Source organism: Pan troglodytes, chromosome 3, assembly GCF_028858775.2.
Source record: "Pan troglodytes isolate AG18354 chromosome 3, NHGRI_mPanTro3-v2.0_pri, whole genome shotgun sequence".
In the NCBI taxonomy this organism is placed as follows: Eukaryota; Metazoa; Chordata; class Mammalia; order Primates; family Hominidae; genus Pan; species Pan troglodytes.
The window spans coordinates 177,645,980-177,667,333 of record NC_072401.2 but is presented as its reverse complement, the minus strand read 5'-3'; the positions used below and the strand labels follow the sequence as shown (position 1 = coordinate 177,667,333).

The 21,354-nt window shown below is 39.4% G+C and overlaps 1 protein-coding gene and 1 long non-coding RNA gene across 3 annotated transcripts in view; both read left to right on the top strand.

Annotated features, from left to right (window-relative positions):
* Positions 1 to 12,255, top strand: part of LOC107974487 (uncharacterized) — a 50,715-nt gene extending 38,460 nt beyond the window's left edge. Inside the window, exon 2 of the long non-coding RNA XR_001717299.4 lies at positions 11,456 to 12,255. This is a non-coding gene — a long non-coding RNA (uncharacterized LOC107974487). The remainder of the gene's footprint in view (positions 1 to 11,455) is intronic.
* A 3,170-nt stretch (positions 12,256 to 15,425) lies between these two features.
* The window catches only part of GPM6A (glycoprotein M6A), a 369,432-nt gene continuing 363,503 nt past the window's right edge, over positions 15,426 to 21,354 (top strand). Inside the window, exon 1 of one of the 2 annotated variants that reach the window (XM_009448592.3) lies at positions 15,426 to 15,676. In XM_009448592.3, coding sequence (XP_009446867.1) covers positions 15,673 to 15,676 — 4 coding nt within the window. In that variant the 5' untranslated portion in view covers positions 15,426 to 15,672. Of the gene's footprint in view, positions 15,677 to 17,433; positions 17,457 to 21,354 lie in introns of those variants that run through there. The other variant, XM_009448591.5, reaches the window with a different exon arrangement.

The following is a 21,354-nucleotide window of genomic DNA, read 5'->3' as shown; positions in this document are numbered from 1 at the left end:
TTGCTCACTGGGATAATTTATAATACCATATACATACATTCCATGGTGTTTGATAATTCAAATTTAACTTACTTTTTTGTTTGTCTCTTCTTATTTTGCTTTTCAAAGCTTAAGGAAATAAGTTTATTGAAAGAATGTTAACATTGGTTTTTATCCAAGATGAGATTGAATGACACCACAATGAAGTAACAGAATTTGTAGCAAAGAGGGCAAATCATAATGTTGTGAAGAGAGAAATCATGTATACACACCTCTCCCTTGCTTTATAGCTTTATCTTTTATTAACCTTTATAATTACCCCATCCCATCTATTCTCACCTCCACATTTGCTCTATTCTCATTCTTTTTCCCAGTCTCTAACCATTCTTGACCTGATCTTTTTGTAGTTTAACTAGAACTAGTTTTTCCCCTATTTATTAAAAATTGTGGTAAAATACACATAACATAAAATTGTGGTAAAATACACATAAACATAAAATTTACCATATTACCCATTTTTAGGTGTGCAATTCAGTGGTTTTAAATACATTTATAACATTGTGTAACCATTGCCATCATCCATCTCCAGAACTCTTTTAAACTTGTAAAAATGAAACTCTATACACATTAAACTATAAATCCTCATTGCATCCTCCCCGCAATATCTGGGAACCATCATTCTACTTGCTGTCCCTATGATTTTGACTACTCTAAGTATTTCCTACCAGTGGAATCATACAGTATTTGTCTTTTTGTGACTGGCCTATTTTACTTAGCATAATATCCTCAAGTTTTATGCATGTTGTAGCATGTGTCAGAGTTTCCTTCTGTTTTAAGGCGGAATAATATGCCATTGTACGTGTATACTACATTTTCCCTATCCATTCATCCGTCGATGGACACCTATGTTGCTTCTGTGGTTAGCCATTGCTAATAATGTTGCTATGAACACGGTTATACAAATATCTCTTCCATATCCTGTTTTTAATTCTTTTGGGCATATACCCAGAAGTGGAATTGCTGGATCATATAGTAATTTTATTTTTAATTATTTGAGAAACTGCCAAACTGTTTTCCACAGTGGCTGTACCATTATTCATTCCCATTCACAATGCACAAGAGTCCCAATGACTCCATATCCTTGCTCACTTGTTTTTTTTTTTTTTTTTTTGAGACGGAGTCTCACTCTGTCGCCCAGGCTGGAGTGCAGCAGCGCGATCTCGGCTCACTGCAAGCTCCACCTCCTGGGTTCACGCTATTCTCCTGCCTCAGCCTCCCGAGTAGCTGGGACTACAGGCGCCCGCCACCACGCCCGGCTAATTTTTTTGTATTTTTAGTAGAGACGGAGTTTCACCGTGTTAGCCAGGATGGTCTGGATCTCCTGACCTCGTGATCCGCCCGCCTCGGCCTCCCAAAGTGCTGGGATTACAGGCGTGAGCCACAGCGCCCGGCCACTTGTATTTTTTTTTTAAATAGTAGCCATCCCAATAGGTATGAGTTGTTATTTTATTGTTGCTTTGATTTGCATTGTCCTAATGATTAGTGAAATTGAGCATCTCTCCATGTGCTCATGGGGTATTTGCATATCTTCTTTGGGGAAATGTCTATTTATGTCCTTTGCCCATTTTTGAAGCAGGTTGTTTGTTTTGTTCTTGAGTTTTAGGAGTTCTCTATATTCAGGATATTAATCCCTTATGTGATATATAATTTGCAAATATTTTCTCCTATTCTGTGGGTTGCTTTTTTATTCTGTTGATTAACTAGGACCAGTTTTATTTTCAGAGATGGATGTTTAAATTATGTAATTTTCACAGATTGAATGTAATTACAGAGTAGACTACTGAGACTTTATTGTAATCATCAAGAACTTTTCAAAATTGACCAAAAAAACTTAAGTATATTTAAGTGTAAGGATTCAAAATATTCTATTTTTAACGTCACATTTTCCAAACTCTGAACAATCTTAGCCTTAGTATATTACTGTCCCTGAAATGAACATGGCCTTTCATATATAAAAGTTATTTAATACGTTAATTGCTATTCTTTAGTCAATGTAATTTTTAACATCATTACAGCCAACAGATAAGACATCTCTCATTCTTTGAAGTGATTCATTAGTAAAGCTTGAAGCTTTTTTTCATATAATTTAAGGATTAATGAAGCAAAAGAGAAATAATGATGATAACAGAGGTTTAAACTTCCCAACTGTCTTTTAATTTTATTTATTTGCTGTAAGATAAACCACCATATAATTTTAGCAGTTGACTGTGACCAGTACAAATAATCAAATCAGTTTTACAATGTTTGTCACACTACAGTCCAGTTTCTTTTCCTTGAAAGATTTCTGTCTCCTATTAGCTCTCTAATTTATTCTTTTGTCAGAATCTAAATTGCCTATGGACCTTTTTGTCCAATTCTATTCACACTTAGCAAGTGTATATGCTTTTCTGAATATTAAGGCACAATTTTTTGGATGACAGTGAACCATAGTGGTAAGAGCACTGAATTAGGAGACAGAGGCCAGGGTGCTTACAAGTAGAGTGGGTTGATAAACAGCACTAAGGCTGCTGGTTTTCTCCTTCTCCTTTTAGCAGGTGACAGGTTTTGTGTTTCCTCATCTTGTGGAGTTTTCCCTCAGAGGGTAAAACAGTATATCAGTTGCATTTTGATGTGTAACCACCCCAAAACTTGTTGACTTAAAATAATAGTGACTTACTATTTCTCAGAACTGATTGGCTGGATAGTTGTTCCTCTCGCCATGTGGGGTTGGCTGGGGTCTGTAATGACTGCACTCAGTTGATAACTACTGAGCTGGGAGGTCCAAGCAGGCCTCTCTCACTTTTGGGGCCTTAATTCTGAGTCACTTCATTCTCTACATGGTGTGTAATTCCACATAGCTCCTCTATCAGGATGTCCTGGATATTTTACCTAGAGGCTCAAGGATTTAAGAGAGCTCTGAAGTTTGAGGATTAGCCCTTAATAAGCCCGAAAGCTCCCACTTGGGCTACCTGTGCTGCATTCTATTAGGCAAAGCAAGTCACAAAGCCAGCCTTATTCAAAGGGAGGGGAAATGGACTCCGCCTCTTGATGGGATGAGTAGCATGTGCACCCAGGGAAGAGAGGAACTGTTGGCACCTAATTATTGAAACTATCTGTAAGAAAATACATTATTTTTATATGCAATCTAGATTAATTTCTCCCATTTTCAGTAATCACATTCATTTTTCCTCAGGACACTATTCCCCTCTCAGCCCATATGCTTCGGGTAACTCCCATCCCCAGCTTCAGTGTAAAGTATGGGACCTGGATTTAACTCACTCAGTGCATCATATTACCTTGGTCATTGAGCTCAGGGGTGAAAACGTGATCCAATCGAAGTCAAATAAGTGCCAATAAAGTTCATTTTTATGGTTGTTCTAGAAAGGAGACTCATTCTCTTCCTTAATGGACTTGAAGCTAAGATGGCGGTGTAACTGGAGATAATGATTGGAGAATCGCTCAGAGAATAAATTCAGTAAGAAGAATGAAGCCAAAACCCATAGAGGAAAACCCAACCCTGATGACCTAATTTGAGCCCTGAAACCCAGCTTGCTGGGTTTCACCAAGGTGAAATTGGTGTGGCACATTTTCACTGGGAAAGAGGTGGCTGCAAAGACCATCAGTAAGACTCAGCAGAACTCCCCCAGCCTCCTGTGACTGTTCCAGAAAAACCAAATCAAGAAGGCCTTGAATCACCCCACCATAGTGAAATTATCTGAAGTGATTGACATTAAGAAAATCCTCTACAGTACTGTGGAGTATGTTGGTGGAGGAGGGGGTGTTCCATTACCTGGTGGCTGATGGCAGCATGAAAGAGAAAAAAGCACAAGGCGAATTTTGCCATGAAGTGCCTATTGTGCAGTGTTACCACCAGAGGTGTATGGTCCTCAGAGACCTGTGGGCAGAATGTCTGCACAGCTGACCTTGTAGGCTAGCTTCACAACAAATTCACCTTTGGCAACAAGCTAGCTGCCCTCTGTGGCAGCCCTCTTTATATTGCCCCACAGCTCTTCCAGGTCCCAAAGTACAACAGCTGCTAGTGAATGAGTAAAGACTGGCAGTTATCCTCTATCGGCTGCTCAGTGTGCCCCTGCTGCCTTGTGATAGACAGAACTTCAAGGAGTTGCCAGAGTAGATATTGAGAAGAATATCTGGTATTTCTTGCTATATGCCCATGGAGTGTGAAAACCTGCTCAAGAAATTTCTTGTCCTCAACTCTGGCAGGAGAGGCACTTTAGAGGAAATCATGAAGCATCCATGGATGAACATGGACCACGAGGAGGAACTGAAATCTAAACTCTTACATTGACCACTTCCTGCTTTTAAGAATCCCTGACAGACTGAGATAATGCCCATGGCTTATACGTGGGAAGAGATTCAGAGCTTGTTAATGGGTCAGAAGTATGCCAAAGCAATGACCATCCATCTGCTCCTGGGCTACGAGAGATCTGAGATGGAGCACTACCCCATTATCCTCAAGCCTCGGCTTCAGCTCATCCCACCAACAGCTGTACTCCTTCCTCACTTGCAAGGTATAGCATGAGATCTCTGCCACCTCAAAGCAGCAGAGTTTCAATGAGCCTGCCATTCCCACCTTTAATTCTTACTCTAAGAATAGCAAAGACATGGAAGCAGCCTAGATGCTCATCAGTGGTGAATAGGTTAAATAAAATGTGCTACATATACACTAGAATACTATGCAGCTGCAAAAAATGAAATCATGTCCTTTGCAGCAACATGGATACAGCTGGAGGCCGTTATACTAGGCAAATTAATGCAGGAACAGAAGACCAAGTATCACATGTTGTCACTTGTAAGTGAGAGCTAAGCATTGGGTACACATGGACATAAAGATGGGTATAGTAGACAGGTACTAGAGGGGAAAGGGCTGAAAAAATATATATATATTATATATTTATATGTATAATGTTTATATATATAGTAGACATATATTAGAGGCAAAAGGGCTGAAAACCATCTATTGGGTACTGTGCTCACTACCTGGACAACAGGATCATTCATAGCCCAAACCTCAGCATCACACAATATACCGGTGTAACACGCCTGCACATGTACTCCTGAATCTAAAATAAAAGTTGAATTTATTTTAAAAGTCCCCTTATGACCCCTTCTGTGGGGCACTGAACCACTTGTGATCTGCTGCTACCCAATCCATGAATCACTGAGTATTCACATGAACTCATTAAATTTTTTCAAAAATGTAGTCAGAGTGCCACAAGAATTCAGTGGTCCGGGCAGAACCAGGAGTCACAGAGGAAGGCCAGTGGCTCTGTGAAAGTGCCTGCTGGTCACCTAATCTGCCTAGAGGTGAAGACCACCTCCTTACAGCATAGCCCTCCAGTATGGCCCTGTGGCCTCCCTCTCTACCCACAATGCTGGCAGCATTGGTGGAGCCCAAGTTGAAACTGATTTCCTCCAGGGTCTCTCCTCCAGATGAAACTCCCTTCACTCTGGGCAGTTTGGAAAGGTGCACAACCAGCAAAATATGCTTGAGGATGAGACCCTCAGCCTCTTCTGATAACAGCCAGACCCTGTAGTGGGGCACTGGGAGGTTCCTCACCATTGATCTGCAGATATGTATGTTTCCAGTTGGCCAGAAACATAACAGCATAAAGCTGAAAGCAGTGCATATCAGACATAACAAGATGGGCAGCAGAGGCAGGAGAGGCAGTGATAAAATCAAGAAAGAATATCAGGAGTTCAAGCTGTGCTCCCTGATTTTACCTGGAGAATGAAGACCGTGAGCTCCGTGGAGCCCACCGAGATGCCAGAGATCAGCCAGGTGCCTGGTCAAGAGAGCTTTGTGCAGTGAAGAATGGAGGTGTCCAAACTCTTTCTGTGGGGTTCAAATTAAGATGATATTCAGCACCTTTGAGGCTTTCAAAAGCATTATCTCCAGAATAACTGGTAAGCCTGGGGAACTGCCAGTATTCATCAGAGAGACAAGAGGAGAGACCTCTGGCCCTAGTCATAGGCCTGGCACTCTGCCCCACCTGGTGAAACTTTAGAGACTGGACTGCTTCGAGAACATGGTTCTGTAAACATAAAACACACACACACACACACACACACACACACACACAATTTAAAACAACATATGCTAATTATTGCATTTAAATGTTAAGGAAAATCATTCTGCTTTATTGCTATAGCTGTCACAAGACACTTACCTACAGCTTTGCAACGGGGAGGCTCAAAACCCTTCAAAATTCTCTTGTGACTCAACTGCAAACCACAAAAGAAAATCACTTTCCTCAAGGGAAACCAAAGCCCAGTGAGGCCATCCTAGGAATAGAACAAAAATTAATGAATTGTAAAGGAGACTGCATTTGGAAGCTGTTGTGTTGGTGTTTCTGGCTGGGAAAATAAGGCCTGAGGGTCCTATCTGTACAATATATATTTTGTGAAACAACCACTTCAGTCTTTGTAAAACTGAAACAAATGAGCAAAAACGAATCCAAACCAAAACAAAAAGCAAACACAAAAAAGATCTGAGTCTTGTAGATGGAACCTCCACTCCCTGGAAAATCAGCCTGATCTCCCCATCTTTTTTATCATTGGTTACCCTGCTCAAGGATCCATGGTTTCCTCTTGGTCCTTACTCGTATATAAATTATGAAAATTTATGCTTCATATTTATGGTATACATAGACTGTTTTCATTTGTTCCCTTCAGCAATTTTCATAGTTGCAGCTAACATTTTTATAACTGTTTAAAATTTTCAGCCTTTCTAATGCGTTATCTTATTTAAATTGGACTTTGACATTTTTTTCTTTCTTTGCAATCCGTATAATCACTGTGGTGTACTGTAGTATCCCTATTAATAATTCTTCCAGCACCTGTCTTCAAAGACTTGCCTCAATAGCAGGAACTGTCACTTCTGCTGAACTTTACAAATCTAATCTTTAGTCTTTCCCTGGATCTCTCTACACTCCAAATTTCTCAGCCTCTGAAATATTAAGGTCTAATACAGCAATAGCTGAACAACAACTTTTGTCTATCCCCATCTTTCAAGCTTTATTTATGCCAAATCTGCTCTTAAACTTCCTTTATCTTTTCAGTACTGTGTCCCCTTCTTCTCTCACAGTCCATAGCTACTGTCCTGGGGTCTTCTTTCTTCCTGTTCTAATTTAGACCCAAGATGAATTAACTCATTTTGTAGTTTTTGCCATCAGCCTTACCTCCTTCTTCTTCCTACCACTCTACCATTACACTCACAAATGCTCTCAGTTTTCTTTAAATTCAGCTTTCTGTTTTATCCTCTCCTATAGCCAAGTTATAGATTGGTGTCTGTATAAATTTAGATTCAGTCTCTGCTTGGACTTCAATGTTACTTGATGTTTCTTTATTATACCGTGGTCACCTCCCTCTCCCCTTCACTACAGCAGCTGTAACAAACTTCATTAATTTTCTTAAGTGGAGCTGCAGCCCCAATTTGTTCTCTCTCAGCACATCTCCTTCCTAGTACGTACCTACGGAATACTGAGGTTATCAGGCCTCCACGAGGTCCTGAGGTTATCAGCCCTCTGCTCCAAAGCTCCATACTGAAATAAAAATCTTTCTTCTTTTTTCTTTACACTCACTTTCTCTACTTCTTTTTCTATCTCAGAGGATTAGGCAATTTTGCCTGTTCTCTCTGGCTTATTCCTCCTCCTGTGTTCCAGATAATATCTCTTCATTCTACTCTAAGAAGTAGATGTCTAAGATTGAAACCTATATATGCATTAACATATGAAACATACAGTTCTTTTTCTTTCATAAATAAACTTTCTCTGACACTTATTGCCCACTCTGCCTTCCTTCACTGTGAACTGTAAATAGGTTGTCCACACTCTTTTTCTACCACCCGTTTCCTTATTCTTTATCTCTCTGCTCTTCACTTTTCCATAATACTCTTGCTACTGTTTCACCAGTGACTTCATAACCACCAATCCGAAGGGAACTTGCCAGTCCTCGTCTTCTTCACTCTTTCTGTTTTATCTAGTTGACACTTCTTTCTTGTTGAAACGTTCTCTACAGGACTTTCTCTGGATTATTTTCCTAGCCTAAGATTATTTTTTGCACTCCTCTGCATGAACTCCTTTTGTCCACAGTTATTAAATGTTTGTGTGTTCCCATTCTCCATCGTCAGTGTTCCTTTCCTCTTATTGAACATTCTCCCTCAGTGAATTAAAAATCATTGGCAACGTAGAAATGATATTTGGCTGGAACATAAAATGCTCATTCAATGACCCATAGTCACTCATGCCTAGATTAAATCCCAGTGCTTTTCAAGGTCATGTGACATGAGAAATCTTTGGTAAATAAAACTGGCTTAAAAACTGTTAGTAAAATACAATTAGAATGTCTTCAGAATTGTAGGTATTACATATAATTCACACATTTTTGCCTGGATCTATTGGACAGACAAATTTATACTGTCTCTTCTAGATGTTTTTAAGGCCAAAAAATGGTTTCTTCTGTGATATATTTGATACTTGCTTAATTTGTCTGTGAGCTTATTTCTTTGGTTTTGAGTCTTTAGATTCTAGGGTTTAGACACTTGGTCACAGTGAGGGCTAGGGCACAGCACTTGAACCCCATCCTACCCGACCCAGCTGTGCCTCATGGCCATGCAGGGAGGAGTTGGATTCATTAGACATTGTCTGGAAAGGTCTTTCCTCCTTGAAAGAAGTTGGATTCACCAGGAATTGTCTTGAAAGGTCCTGGGCACTGTGTCTGGTATATAACAATTAAAATTGCTAACTTCTAAGGTTTTTCCCTGAAAATTAGGGTTACTAAGAGTTAACATTGTAATTAGTATATAAAATTAAAACTACCAGATATGAGAAACATTTCTGTATGAAAAATGTATAAGGAAAGTTCAATGTGTTTTGGGTGGGGAAGGTTATAACAAAGGTATGAGAATGTGGTTTTGTTAAAGAAAAGGTAAATTAATTTTTGTCTAGTTCAGAGGCCATATAAATGTTCTTTAAAATTGAAGGGAAAAAATAATAGATAAAATTAAATGGATATAGAAAGTTGGGGAAAGAAAAAGAATGAAAAAATTTTTGTTATAAAAGTTTTATACAAATCTTATGTGGTCAAAACTGATTGAGATTAAATGGAACTATTTATAGTATTTTATTAAATTAGCTCTAACATTAACAACGCTGATGCAAAGATATATTTTAGTTTTCTCTTTTGAATATGATTTTCATGTAGTATTGGCAAGAGATAGTATAATGGAAGATTTTTGTTCACCTTTTGAATAAACTGCAAAAAATAAGAAGTAGCAAGGAGAGTTTGACTCATGCTGTCTTTATTAGGTACTTTGATTGGAAAACTGAGCCTCCTCTCTATCAAAGAGTGAAGTGTTTTGCTTTTGAAATCTTTTAATTATGAATTTGGCTAAATGAATAACTTATTTACAGTGACCTGTGATCCTATTTTGATCAAATATTTTAACACTTTCTTTTTTTAATATAAAGTGTTTTAAACCTTTGATATTTGACAAACTTCCAATACCAAATTTTAAATTCTAAAATTAAGTCTTTTTGACCTCAAACTGACTTTTGGATATTCCATAAAGAACCCCTGGAAGTCCAAGAGAGACATATGAGGCTTATGTGATGTGTAAAAATCATACAGAAATATTGTCAAATAAGAAATTGTGCTTAACTCTTCTTTGAGTTATAATTGTATAAATGTGTTATTAACGTCTTCCAAAATTGTATGAAATTCCTAAAATTCTGATATATCTTGGTACATGATATCAGTTATGATTATAATTATTATGTTAAATTGCAGTATGCCACAAAAATAACCAAATTTCCTTGTCAATTGCTTCTTTAACCATGGCTATTCTGTATCTTTTGTCATCCTCAGACAATGATTGTTTTACTTTGAGTCTTCTCAAAAAGTAGTTTACAACTGGCTACAGTACAAAATGTGCTTATTTTTAATTGGTTACAGTCCAAAATGTACTTATTTTTCAAAGAAATTCATGGAAAGGACATTGCCAAATATTCTCAGAAATACAGGTTTCTGAGAACTTTGGAGGTCGTACCATTAGACTAGGTAAAAACTTCCAGAAGTCTAATGAAAAAACTAATGAGTTCATGAAGATTGCTAACCCAACATCAAGCAGAACAAACGTTAGTCATGTAAGACTTAACTGATAGAGAACTGAATGATTTTTCTATGATTTTTAAAATTTGAAATACAGCTGATGGTTTTTGTTTTGTTTTCTAGAGTCAAGAAAACTCTTTTTTTCTTTTGAACTATTTATAGCTTACAGTAATTGGTAAAGTACACTTTTGTGAGCAAAGTGGAAACATTTACCATTTTCTCTACCTGGTGTCACTAGAATTTAGAAACTATTTGTGAGTAGTCTTATTTTATGGCAACATAGTAATTTGCATAAATTAAATAAGAATCTGTTTTCTTCCAAAATAATACACAATTGTAGACACTATTTTACCAAGGCTGTGGATGGAATGACATATTTTCAGATATTACTACTTTGAGGAATTGAGGTTGACTTTCTAGAGCTGATTAAAAAAAAAAAAAAAAACCCCTTGTAAATACTGGCCTGGAAGCTTGTCTATATGGTTCTCTTACAAGGTTCCTGACTTTGCAGCAAGTAGAATGTCACTATTTGGCAGCTTCAGGAACCTCAAGATATTTTGGAATCCTTGAGAAAAGAGGAATGTACCCAGTTCATACAGGTATTGGGTACAGTCTCATAGCAAATCCATGGTTTGGCTTCCCAGCCTTGGGAGGTTTTTAAAAATCGAATGTGAGATTCCTTATGTAAAAGTTCCAGCAAAGCCAACTTTAAAAAAGGTCATATAGCCAATCACTGTTCTTACTGCATTTTGTGCAAATAATTAGGCCAATTACAATAGGAGTAAAACTTATTTTGCAAATAAATTGGTCTTACTATGTCTTATCTTTGGTAGACCTAGGGGACTAGAGAGAGAAACAGATGTTTCAGAAGAAAACTATAGTATGCCTGTTATTGGATTTTAGCCTTGTCCACTGTTTTTAAGTTTTTATTATTTGCCTACAATTTGGACTGCATTCTGAATTATTTTCTGGCTACAAGTCTTTAAGGTTTTCAAATTTTTCTCTCATTTTTCTAACTTGAAATCACTAGAAATTAAAAACATGTTTTTTTTTTTAAAGCTCTGCAAACTAAAACTAGATAACATGATATAAACTTTCAGGGAAATCACTAGAGAAACTTACATACAAACAGTCTTCATGCCTATTGATGTCTGGACTCTGCCGAACGTTCATTTGAATACCTGATTCGAACTACAATCCAGAAAAATCTGTCAGATTGCCATCTAAATATGCTTCAGAGATGCTAGAAAAATTCTTTTATAGACTACTCCAGACATTAATCTTTGTTTTTTTTATGTTTCTACAGAAATGCCTCTTACTAAAGATCTGTTTGTCTGCACCGTATATGGAGGTCAAGCCCATCTGCCATGCCGCCTCCTGGAATGGGACCCTGCTGTTTAACTCAACTGAACTTTTCTCAGGACTAAGAGGCTGATTCGAGAAGATATGAGATAACATATTTAAATTTGTTCTTTTCTGCTTATCCTAACTTGTTTTTCTCCTCCTTTGCCTGCCTCCTAAATAGCAACCTTTAACTCACATCTTTCCAAAGTTATCAACCTTGCCTTTAATAAGTGAAACTTTCTTAAAGAAAAACTTCCAAAGGGGAACAGAAGGAAACTAAAATATTTCCTCTCCAAATATATTATCTTGACATATTTCAAGAAAACTATTCAGAAAAGCTGGAAATTCAAGAATAGCTGAAAAGCTGCCTTTTGTGGGGGGAGATTCGCATCAGTAGAGAAAACCTGCATTGATGCAGCCAGGCCCTCTCTGAGACCTTCCTTTGTCTGGATGTAGGAAAGATTAACTGAGAGTCTGACACCTTTAAAAGTCTGAAAGAAACATTCATCTTGTGTTCTTGGTGTGGGCTGAGCCCTGCAAGGTTTCATCTGCATAGAAAGACCAGCTTTGCAAGCCCGGGCTCCTCTTCTCCCCCTCCCATAAGCTGTCTTGCCACCGTATCCTATTTTGCCATGATAAAAGCCCCAATTCTTTCTGTAACCTCAAGATGGAATATGTAAGATTCGCTACCCCACTGGGGGTTGAGGTAATCACTCTATGGTTCTCTGTGCTCATTAATAAATTTGTATGCCATTTCCCCTATTTATCCATCTTTGCTCAGTTGATTTTCAGTGAACTTTCAGAGAGTAAAGGGGAAGTCTTCCCTTGGCCCCAACAAGGTTATGTCATGAAAAATTTCTAGCCAGGCACGGTGGCTTATGCCAGCACTTTGGGAGGCAGAGGTGGGTGGATCACCAGAGGTCAGGAGTTTGAGACCAGCCTTGCTAACATGGTGAAACCCCGTCTCTACTAAAAAATGCCTGTAATCCCAGCTACTCAGGAGGCTGAGGCAGGAGAATCGCTTGAACCTGGGAGGCAGAGGTTGCAGTCAGCCAAGATCATGCCATTGCACTCCAGCCAGGGCAACAAAAGCGAGACTCCATCTCAAAAAAAAAAAAAAGAAAAGAAAAGAAAAGAAAAATTTATATTCATCTCAGAATTTTACAAGTTTAGCTAAAGCCTTAATTTTGAGTCCCATGGTTGGTAAGTATCTCCGTTTTTAAAAAGAAGTGTTAGTTATATTTCCACAGGACTTGCTAAAAGGTGGTCTAGGCAATGAAACTGAAGATGAGGGATGAATGGGAAGAATATTTTGGAAACAGAACCTTAAGACTTGATGGACAATTAGGTGACAGGAATGAGAAAGCAGAAATACCGGATAATTAGAGTAAAAAAATAATGTACTAAGTAAGATAATGAATTAATTTATATGTTTATTGAATCCCATATAAAATTATGTAACTTGTTAGATTTCAGGGGAGACAATGGCCTCTCTATACCTGAGATCTAGGATACTGACACCATTTACATCATCACTGTAAGATAAATGAATTAAACATCAACATTTTGATCTATTCACTTATAATAAGGCAAAGGAAAGAAAACATCATGATTCTGATTATTAAAAGCCAGTATATGATGATTTGTATCTTTAGTGTATTCTAAATTTCATATATTTTACTGGGAATGTTAAAAATATTTATGAATTAGGCCAGGCATGGTGGCTCACGCCTGTAATCCCAGCACTTTGGGAGGCCGAGGTGGGTGGGTGACGAGGTCAGGAGATCGAGACCATCCTGGCTAACACAGTGAAACCCCATCTCTACTAAAAATACAAAAAAAAAAAAAAAAAAAAAATTAGCCGGGCGTGGTGGCGGGCACCTGTAGTCCCAGCTACTCGGGAGGCTGAGGCAGGAGAATGGCATGAACCCGGGAGGTGGAGCTTGCAGTGAGCCGAGATGGCACCATTGCACTCTAGCCTGGGTGACTGAGCCAGACTCTGTCTCAAAAAAAAAAAAAAAAAAAACTTATGAATTATATTTATTGTTGGAAGATATCACCATCTTTCTCAAGCATGTGGCAAACCAGTTGGATACTGAGAAACAATGTGGTTAACTGACTAAGATCATGAACTCTGGAGTATTTTGTCCCGGGTATGAATTTTGCATTCCCATTTATTATGAGAATTTGGGCAAGTGTTTAATCTCTTTGTGGATTAATTCCCTCATCTGTAAAGTGGGGATAACAGTATTTTCCTTTTTTAGTGAGAATTATATTAGCTAATATGAAGCCCTTAGTACAATGCCTGACACTTAGCACACTGTACTCAGTTTATGTTATAATTATTATTTTGTATTTCAGGATTATCATAGAATCCGATGGGAAAAAAACAAAAAATAGTTCTAATTTTTAGAATTCAAATATTATTTTGAATAAGTCTTCAGGAGATAGATTGTAAGTTGCTTGTGGTGATCCTAAAACTGAGCTTATGAATCAATCTCCAAAATCTATCACTTATCTTTTTTTTTTTTTTGAGACAGGGTCTCACTCTGTTGTCCAGGCTGAAGTGCAGTGGTGCAGTCTTGGCTCACTGCAGCCTTAACCTCCCAGGATAAAGTGATCCTTCCACCTCAGCCTCCCAAGTAGCTGGGACTACAGGCGTGTGCCACCACACCCAGCTAATTTTTGGTTTATTTTTTTGGAGAGACGAGGTCTCACTATGTTGCCCAGGCTGATCTCAAACTCCTGAGCTTCAGCGATATACCTGCCTCAGGCTCTGGAAGTGACAGAAGTACAAGTGTGAGCCAGCAACTTATATTTATTGAACAAATGTGATAGTGTTATGCTTTGCTACAGTCACAGTTCATGTTAGTCAATTTCTAGAAGGGTGATGCATTTCTGAATGATATGTTGAACACTTTTAATTTTTATTGACTACTTCCTTTCCCCTCCCATAAGAATAACTGTATTCCCATGTAACTGAAGTGCATTTACAACACCCCTGCCAGGAGTATACCTCTTCCATTACGTGAGAAAGAGCTGTGCAGATGTTTATGTGGCATTTGAATGATATGCTCTGCATTTATCCATGCATTCTGCTAAAAATATTGTTATTTATTTTTCATATCACCTTTTCCCCATTAGATAGCAATGTTCCTCAAGGTAAGTAATCATATCCATTTTATTTTATTCTTCCACTTGCTCACAGCATAGATATGTATACTTTTGGGTGTGCTTTGCATGAAAAAGCTGTGTACACCTTGGGGACTGACTTACTGAAATAACTTCTCCAGTATGACTCTTGAAAGAACTAGGTCAATAACCCATAGAGTTATATAATTTTTTTTTTTTTTAGCTTGAGGAGACCTTAGAGATCACTTTTTCCAGATCCTTCATTTTACAAATTAGGAAATGAGCCAGGATTACAACTCATCCTCTCAACTGTCAAGCCCTGTGCTCTTTCAGCCTCATCAACTGCCTCTTGGATTGAATTGTTTATTTTCCAGGTGATTTCTGCATATTATGATGTGTGTGTGTGTGTGTCAGGGTGTGTGCATGTGTGTTTGAGTGTATGGTTTTTAGAACTTTATAACCTTGTCCAATTACAGAAACATATTTTATGTAGAAGAAAGAGGAGATGACAAAGGATAAATTAAAGGGAGAATTTTCTCTTCCTCTTGTCTTTATTAATGTTATTATCATTAAGAAACAAAATGGTACACAGAAGACAAGGGAACATAAAATTATCATACGAAACCTGTCTTTTGGAATAATCTATTTCCAGACTCCACTTAGAGATCATTATCTTGGCTACCGAGTCGGTTGTGGGGTGCTGAGACAACGTGTGTGTCTGTAATGTGCATTCAATGTGTTTAGGAGAGAGACTTTGCACGTGTCTCTAATGAAAGTGAAAGGGGGCAGGGTGGGGGCCTCTGGGGAGGAGACCCACAGTGAAGGGGAGGAAAACGGGCTTCTCGCAGAGGAGGCAGGTGGAAAGAGGGAGGGGTCTGTGCGCCCGCAGAGTCGCCAGGCGCCCTGCGAGTTGTCTCCGCTGGGAGGGGCGAGGCTGTCACTTGCCAGGGCGCGAGGAGCCTCAGCGCGGCTTGGAGAACTTGGCCCCGCGCAGCGTCTGGTCACTCGCTCTCCTCTGGGGACTGCAGAGAAGCAGGACCTCGGGCCATGGGTGAGTGCGCGGGCGGGCGCGTACACCTCGCCCAAAGGCTCGGCCTCGGGAATGGGCATTATAGAAAGAAAATGAATGTTCCTCGGCCTCAGACTGCGTCCTTCCCAGCTCTGTTCCCCCCGCGCCCGGCGTCCCCCGCCCCCCGCCCTCTTGTCTCCGGACTTTTTTTTCTGGGAGAGAGGCGATGGCGATGGGGTGGCACCTGGAGGCGAGGGAGGGTGCCCGACTGTTTACAGTGGGTCGGGAGGGTGGGGGGCTGCGCTTGGGCGCTGATCCTCTGCGCCGGCCCCAGGACCCAAGCCTGGGGGTCCGGTCTACCGTGCTGGGGGCGGTATTTGGGAAATAAAGAAAGACTAAGAGACCCAGGATCCGAATAGCGAGGGGATTACAGGGAGATCTCTGTCCTCCCGAGTTCCACGTTTTCATGTTCTCTTTGGGGAGCAAGTTGAAACGGGGCACGAGAAATGGAAACTTCCTAAAACTTCCACTTTGTACAGGTTTGAGCAGAGGAAGGTGCTGGGGCAGGGCCAGACTGGGGACAATTTCTAGTCCCTTTCCAAACGAAGTGCCCATTTGCACAAAAGGTTTGAGGTTGAGGCTGAAGGCTGATTCTTCCTAAATTCCACCTGGGTAAACAGCGTGGTTAAAAGGGCGTCCACACTGGCTCGGGTCACTGGACGGTGGAGTTCGGCGCAGTTCAGCTTCGCTCAAGTTTCCAGGCAGGGTCCGCTTATTCGGTGCTTAGCGGAGGCAGCTTGGAATAGCTCCAGGAATGTGACTGTGTGTGGCGGAGGGGAGGAAGAACTGGGTGTGAAATAGCCGATTCAAACCCAGCACTAGGACGCAGGGTCCCACGAGTCACCTCGGAGAGCGAGGGACAAGCTGGGGAGGAGAAAGCACTCGCCATCCCTGGACTGGCGTATCCACAGGCGCGGGGGAGATGCTGCTCTCCCGCGGTTGCCGACTGCGTTCAGCCCGCAGCCCGAGTTACTCTTCCAACCCCAGCCCGCTCACTTCTTCCAGCCAAGTCCACTGGGCGCCCCTCCCCCTTGCTTCTCCCTTGTCCTTTGTTGTGAGGGATTTCTCCAAGAGTAAAGGAGGCCTTGAGGACTGACGTGCTCGGGTTGAAATTCCTGTATTCCCACAGGCTCAAGGGTTAGGGGATGGTTTGACTACTAATCACTGGAGTTTATAGACAGTAGCCAACTTGGAAGAAAGGAAAAAAGAGAAAGCTGAGGACATTTTTGCCTATGAATGTTAGCTGTGATCAAGACTTTCATAGTCTCTTCTTGCTTGACCCTTGGAAGTGTCTTAGAAGGACCCATTTTTAGGGCCTTTGTATAAACAGTGTTGGAAATGGTCTTAGGAAGGACTGTCTTTAAATGTTTTCTGAAAAGGAAGGAGTATTTTCAGGTTAAAAAAGAAAGATAAAACATTTTCCCAAGTGTGGCAGAGAGTATTTCAGGCTCTTTTTTTTAATTTGGTTGTTAAGTGTTGTGTTCCATTGGAAAGACAGGTCCGGAATATTTTAAATTTTTCTCCTAAACACAACACTTGCTGTTCTACTTGACCACTTGAGCCTATAAACTCTTGTTTCTATGCTCACACAGGAGAAAAGCTGTCAGAAATGGAAAGTCAAAATAATTGACTTGATGTAGTCTATTCATTAGCTGTATTAAAAGCATTAAAATGCCATTTCGATCCAACATAATAAAATGTCTAGAAAGAATTACATTATTTACCCTTGTAACCTCAAGCTCGAGAGGACTGGATATCAAAGGTAAGGTATTCATAATTTCAAACTTAATTATTTTTAATTTCCATTTCCTTACTATAGTGAAAACAATTTGTCCTGGATTTTGCTTCAGTGCCCATGGATAATTATCAATCATCCCTAATTATAGGAAGATTTTGTTGTGGGGGATGGTGTGGAGTTAACAGCTGAGTTGTCAGGATCCAAAGCTTGGTCTGTAACTCTTAGAAGTTCTCTTTCCTGTCTGTAATCTGACAGATACCTAAAATTTGTTTGTTCCTTCTACTGCCAGAAGTGGATTACATTTTTCCTGTTGTAATTGAGGTCACCAAAAACTTATGTAGTCAGGGGCCTAGTAGGACAGATTAAAAATATTCCTGAACTCTCTTTAGATGGAAGTAGAGGAAGCAAGTGAGGAAGCCAGAGGTGAGCGAAATAGAGAAAAGAGCAGGCCTGTAGCAGGGGAGAGTGACAGCATGAAGCCAGAACTCAGGACAGAGATTCAAGTATGCAGTCCAGAGACTAGGAAGAGCCAATAAGAGGGGCAAAGTGGGGAAAGCAGGAAGGAATTGCATAGGGGAAATAGAAAACATTTGGCCACTTAAGGCCATATCTCTCCTCTTTCTTTTAATTTACTTATGAAAAATAAAACTTCACTACTCAGAACCTCTTCTATTTAGTGGTAGTAGGGATGGTAGGGAGTTTAGCATTAGAGTCCAAATGGCTAGGATAAGAGGGAAAAACAGCGTAGGAGAATGCTGGATTGTGCCAACAAATGGAATTCAGTTTTTTTGTTTTGTTTTGTTTTTGTTTTTTTTCCTGGTATCATGAAAACCAAAATTTATCACTTAAAGAAAGGAAGATAGTATTCTGGGGATGAATGTAGCAATCAATTCTCATTTGTCTTAGAAGAAGAAATCTGAACTCTAGCACTGTGGAAGAATGAGAGTAATTGGTTAATCAAACATTCTGAATAATTTATAGTCCTTCATATCCATAATGCACAAGGCTGATTGTAAAAAAAAAAGTTATTTGCAAAGTAGGCAAATTGCAATTTTGGCATCTCTTCCTTTTATTGTTTGATTTCCTCATTGATGTCCTCGGCTTCTCTAGGTATGCAGCAGGGCTATCCCTCCACTGCAAAATTTCACTCTGCAGAAAGGATGCAACAAAATAGTTGATACTAAAAAAACTGCAGGGCTAACACATTGCTAAGAGTATTTACATTTTAACTTTAAGATGAACTTTAACCTGCAAATCTCTAATTGTGGAATTTCAGGCCCCATTGGAAAGATAGGTCAGGAATATTTTTAAATTTTCTCCTGAACACAACACTTACTGTTCTACTTGACTACATGTATATCACTATGAGACTACATGTATATCACTATGAGACCATTGATTACTGTTTTGTTTAAAAATGATGTTGAATATGATTTAGTTTGACAGATGTTATGAAAAGTTTAATGGGAGTGGTACTGAACCTGTCTTGGAGGAATGTGAAACATTTGGAAGGGAAGTGGTTCTAGATAGAATAAGGAGCTCCTTCTCATGGCAGTAAGGAGGTGTGTTTGGGGAACAGTAAGACATGGAGCTGGATTGACAGGATGGGATTTGATTTTGGAGAGCTTTTAAAAGCAATGAGAGGAATTTAGAATTTACATGATAGGAGGTAGGGTGTCATGGAAGGTTTTTGAGCAGGGAAGACATAATGAGATTAGTGAAAATGTTGTTTAAAACAGAATTAGTTGGAGAAGACAGATCCAGTTGTCACAGTAATCCTGGGATAATATGATATATGCCTAAACCAGTTTGGGAATAATATTATATGATATATATGATATGGTAATAATAGAATATGATACATGTCTAAGCCAGTGGAACCGGAGAGCAAAAGATTGATGAGAGATACGTCAAGTGAAAAATCTATAAAATTAGGAAATGGAGCAATAAGAGAATGAATAGAAGATTTTGTCTAGAAATTTGAAATCTTGAAGACTGGGGAAGCAGTGGGTTCCTTGATAGAATATTTAAAGGATAAACCCAATGGTTTACTTTCTGCATGTTTTGGACAAGAAATTAATTTCATTTTTGAAATGTTATTAAGAAGTGATAGCAAGGCCGGGTGCGGTGGCTCACGCCTGTAATCTCAGCACTTTGAGAGGCAGGACGAGCTGGGTGGATCAGTTGAAGCCAGGTGTTTGAGACCAACCTGAGCAACATAGTGAGACCGTCTCTACTAAAATTACAAACAGTAGCCGGGTGTGGTGGCACACGCCTGTAATCCCAGCTACTCGGGAAGCTGAAGCACGAGAATCGCTTGAACCCATGAGGCAGAGGTTGCAGTGAGCCGAGATCATGCCACTACACTCCAGCCTGGACAACAGAGAGACTCAGTCTCAAACAAAAAGGAAAAAAAAAAGAGGTAATAGCAAGACATCTAAACACAAATATTTAGTATGTTAGGAACACATAATGAGAATTTAATCAGAACACAGGAACAAAAAGGAAAACAAAGATGAAAGGGTTACCAACCTTTAGTGAGAGGAAAACCCATGAAATGAATTATCTATTTGAAAGTGTGAGTATAAGGAGTACTGGATGAGGGACAGGGAGGGAAAGGATAAATCCTGTTTGATTGAAGAAGGACGCCAACTACATGATACGTACTAAATGCCCCAACATAAGAACAGTGAAATGTGACAACTTAAACATTCCACATTAGATTTAAGAGTATACACATTTTGACAAGAGAAAAATATCCAATGGAAATATTTTGCTCTTACTCAATTTGAGTAACAATGGAGTTGGTTAAGTATCTGTAAAATTGTTTGCAAATTTAGACAAAAAATAATGACACACAGTATTGTCTTGAGCTCATACCTTTTTTTTCAGGAAAACTATGACACCCTCGAGACAGTTATGAACAAGGTACAAGAGCCAAGGTTTGAAATAGGAGAAGCAGATGATAATCCCTTATGTCTTTGAATGGGTCCTATAAATCTCTGGGATCCTGTTTCCTCATTTGTTTGATGAGAAGATTGGGCAAGGTTCTATAAATTTATGTAGCTCAGCTCTTGATCCAGTAACTATTAGAGAAAAAAAAAACATGTAGAGAAGATAAGATTAAGCTATTTCCATTAAGCAAATCAAGAACACTTTTATGATGCTAGAGTACTGGATAATACTTTTGATCATTTGGCTTCTAGTGTGTTATTTTCCTTAGAAAATCACAAAGTCTGATAAGAGTCCCAACCTCAGCGGAAGAAGATAAAAGTCATGTTCTAAGCATTTATTGCTGCATAAAATGATCTCCCAAACTAGTGGATTAAAACAACAATTTATTATTTTCATTCACGGTTCTGAGGGCTGACTGTCTGCTGAGCAATCCTCATTTGAAGTCTCTGCCTTGGAAGCCTGATGACAGCAGGGGATTCAGCCATCTGAAGACAGGATTGGACTGGTCGTCCAAGAGAGCTCACACATATATAGCTGGCAGTTGATGCCAGCTGTTGACTACGAGTTTATCTCGGGCTGTCCTGAAGTGGCTTGGGTTTTCCACAAAATGGTGGCTAGGTTTCAAGAGGCAGCATCCCAAGAATGAATGTTCCAAAAAACCCAAGCAGAAGCTGCAAAGATTCTTATGATCTAGCATCAGAAATCCCAGGACATCGCTTTTCCTTGATGTGAGGAGCAGCCAGCTCATACGAGGAAAGGAGAAATTGAGGGTAGCCGACTAATTGATCTAATTCCTAAAAGAGCTGTCTTGTTAAGTGTGCTTCACATTGGGTTTACAACTGAAAACTCAGCACAAGTCCTGAGAAAAACATGATTAAAGACTAAATTTTTAATTAGAAACATGAAGAAATCTAAACAGTCACACTAAAATTTCACAGCAAAACATTTGAGTGTGGAAATTCATGCC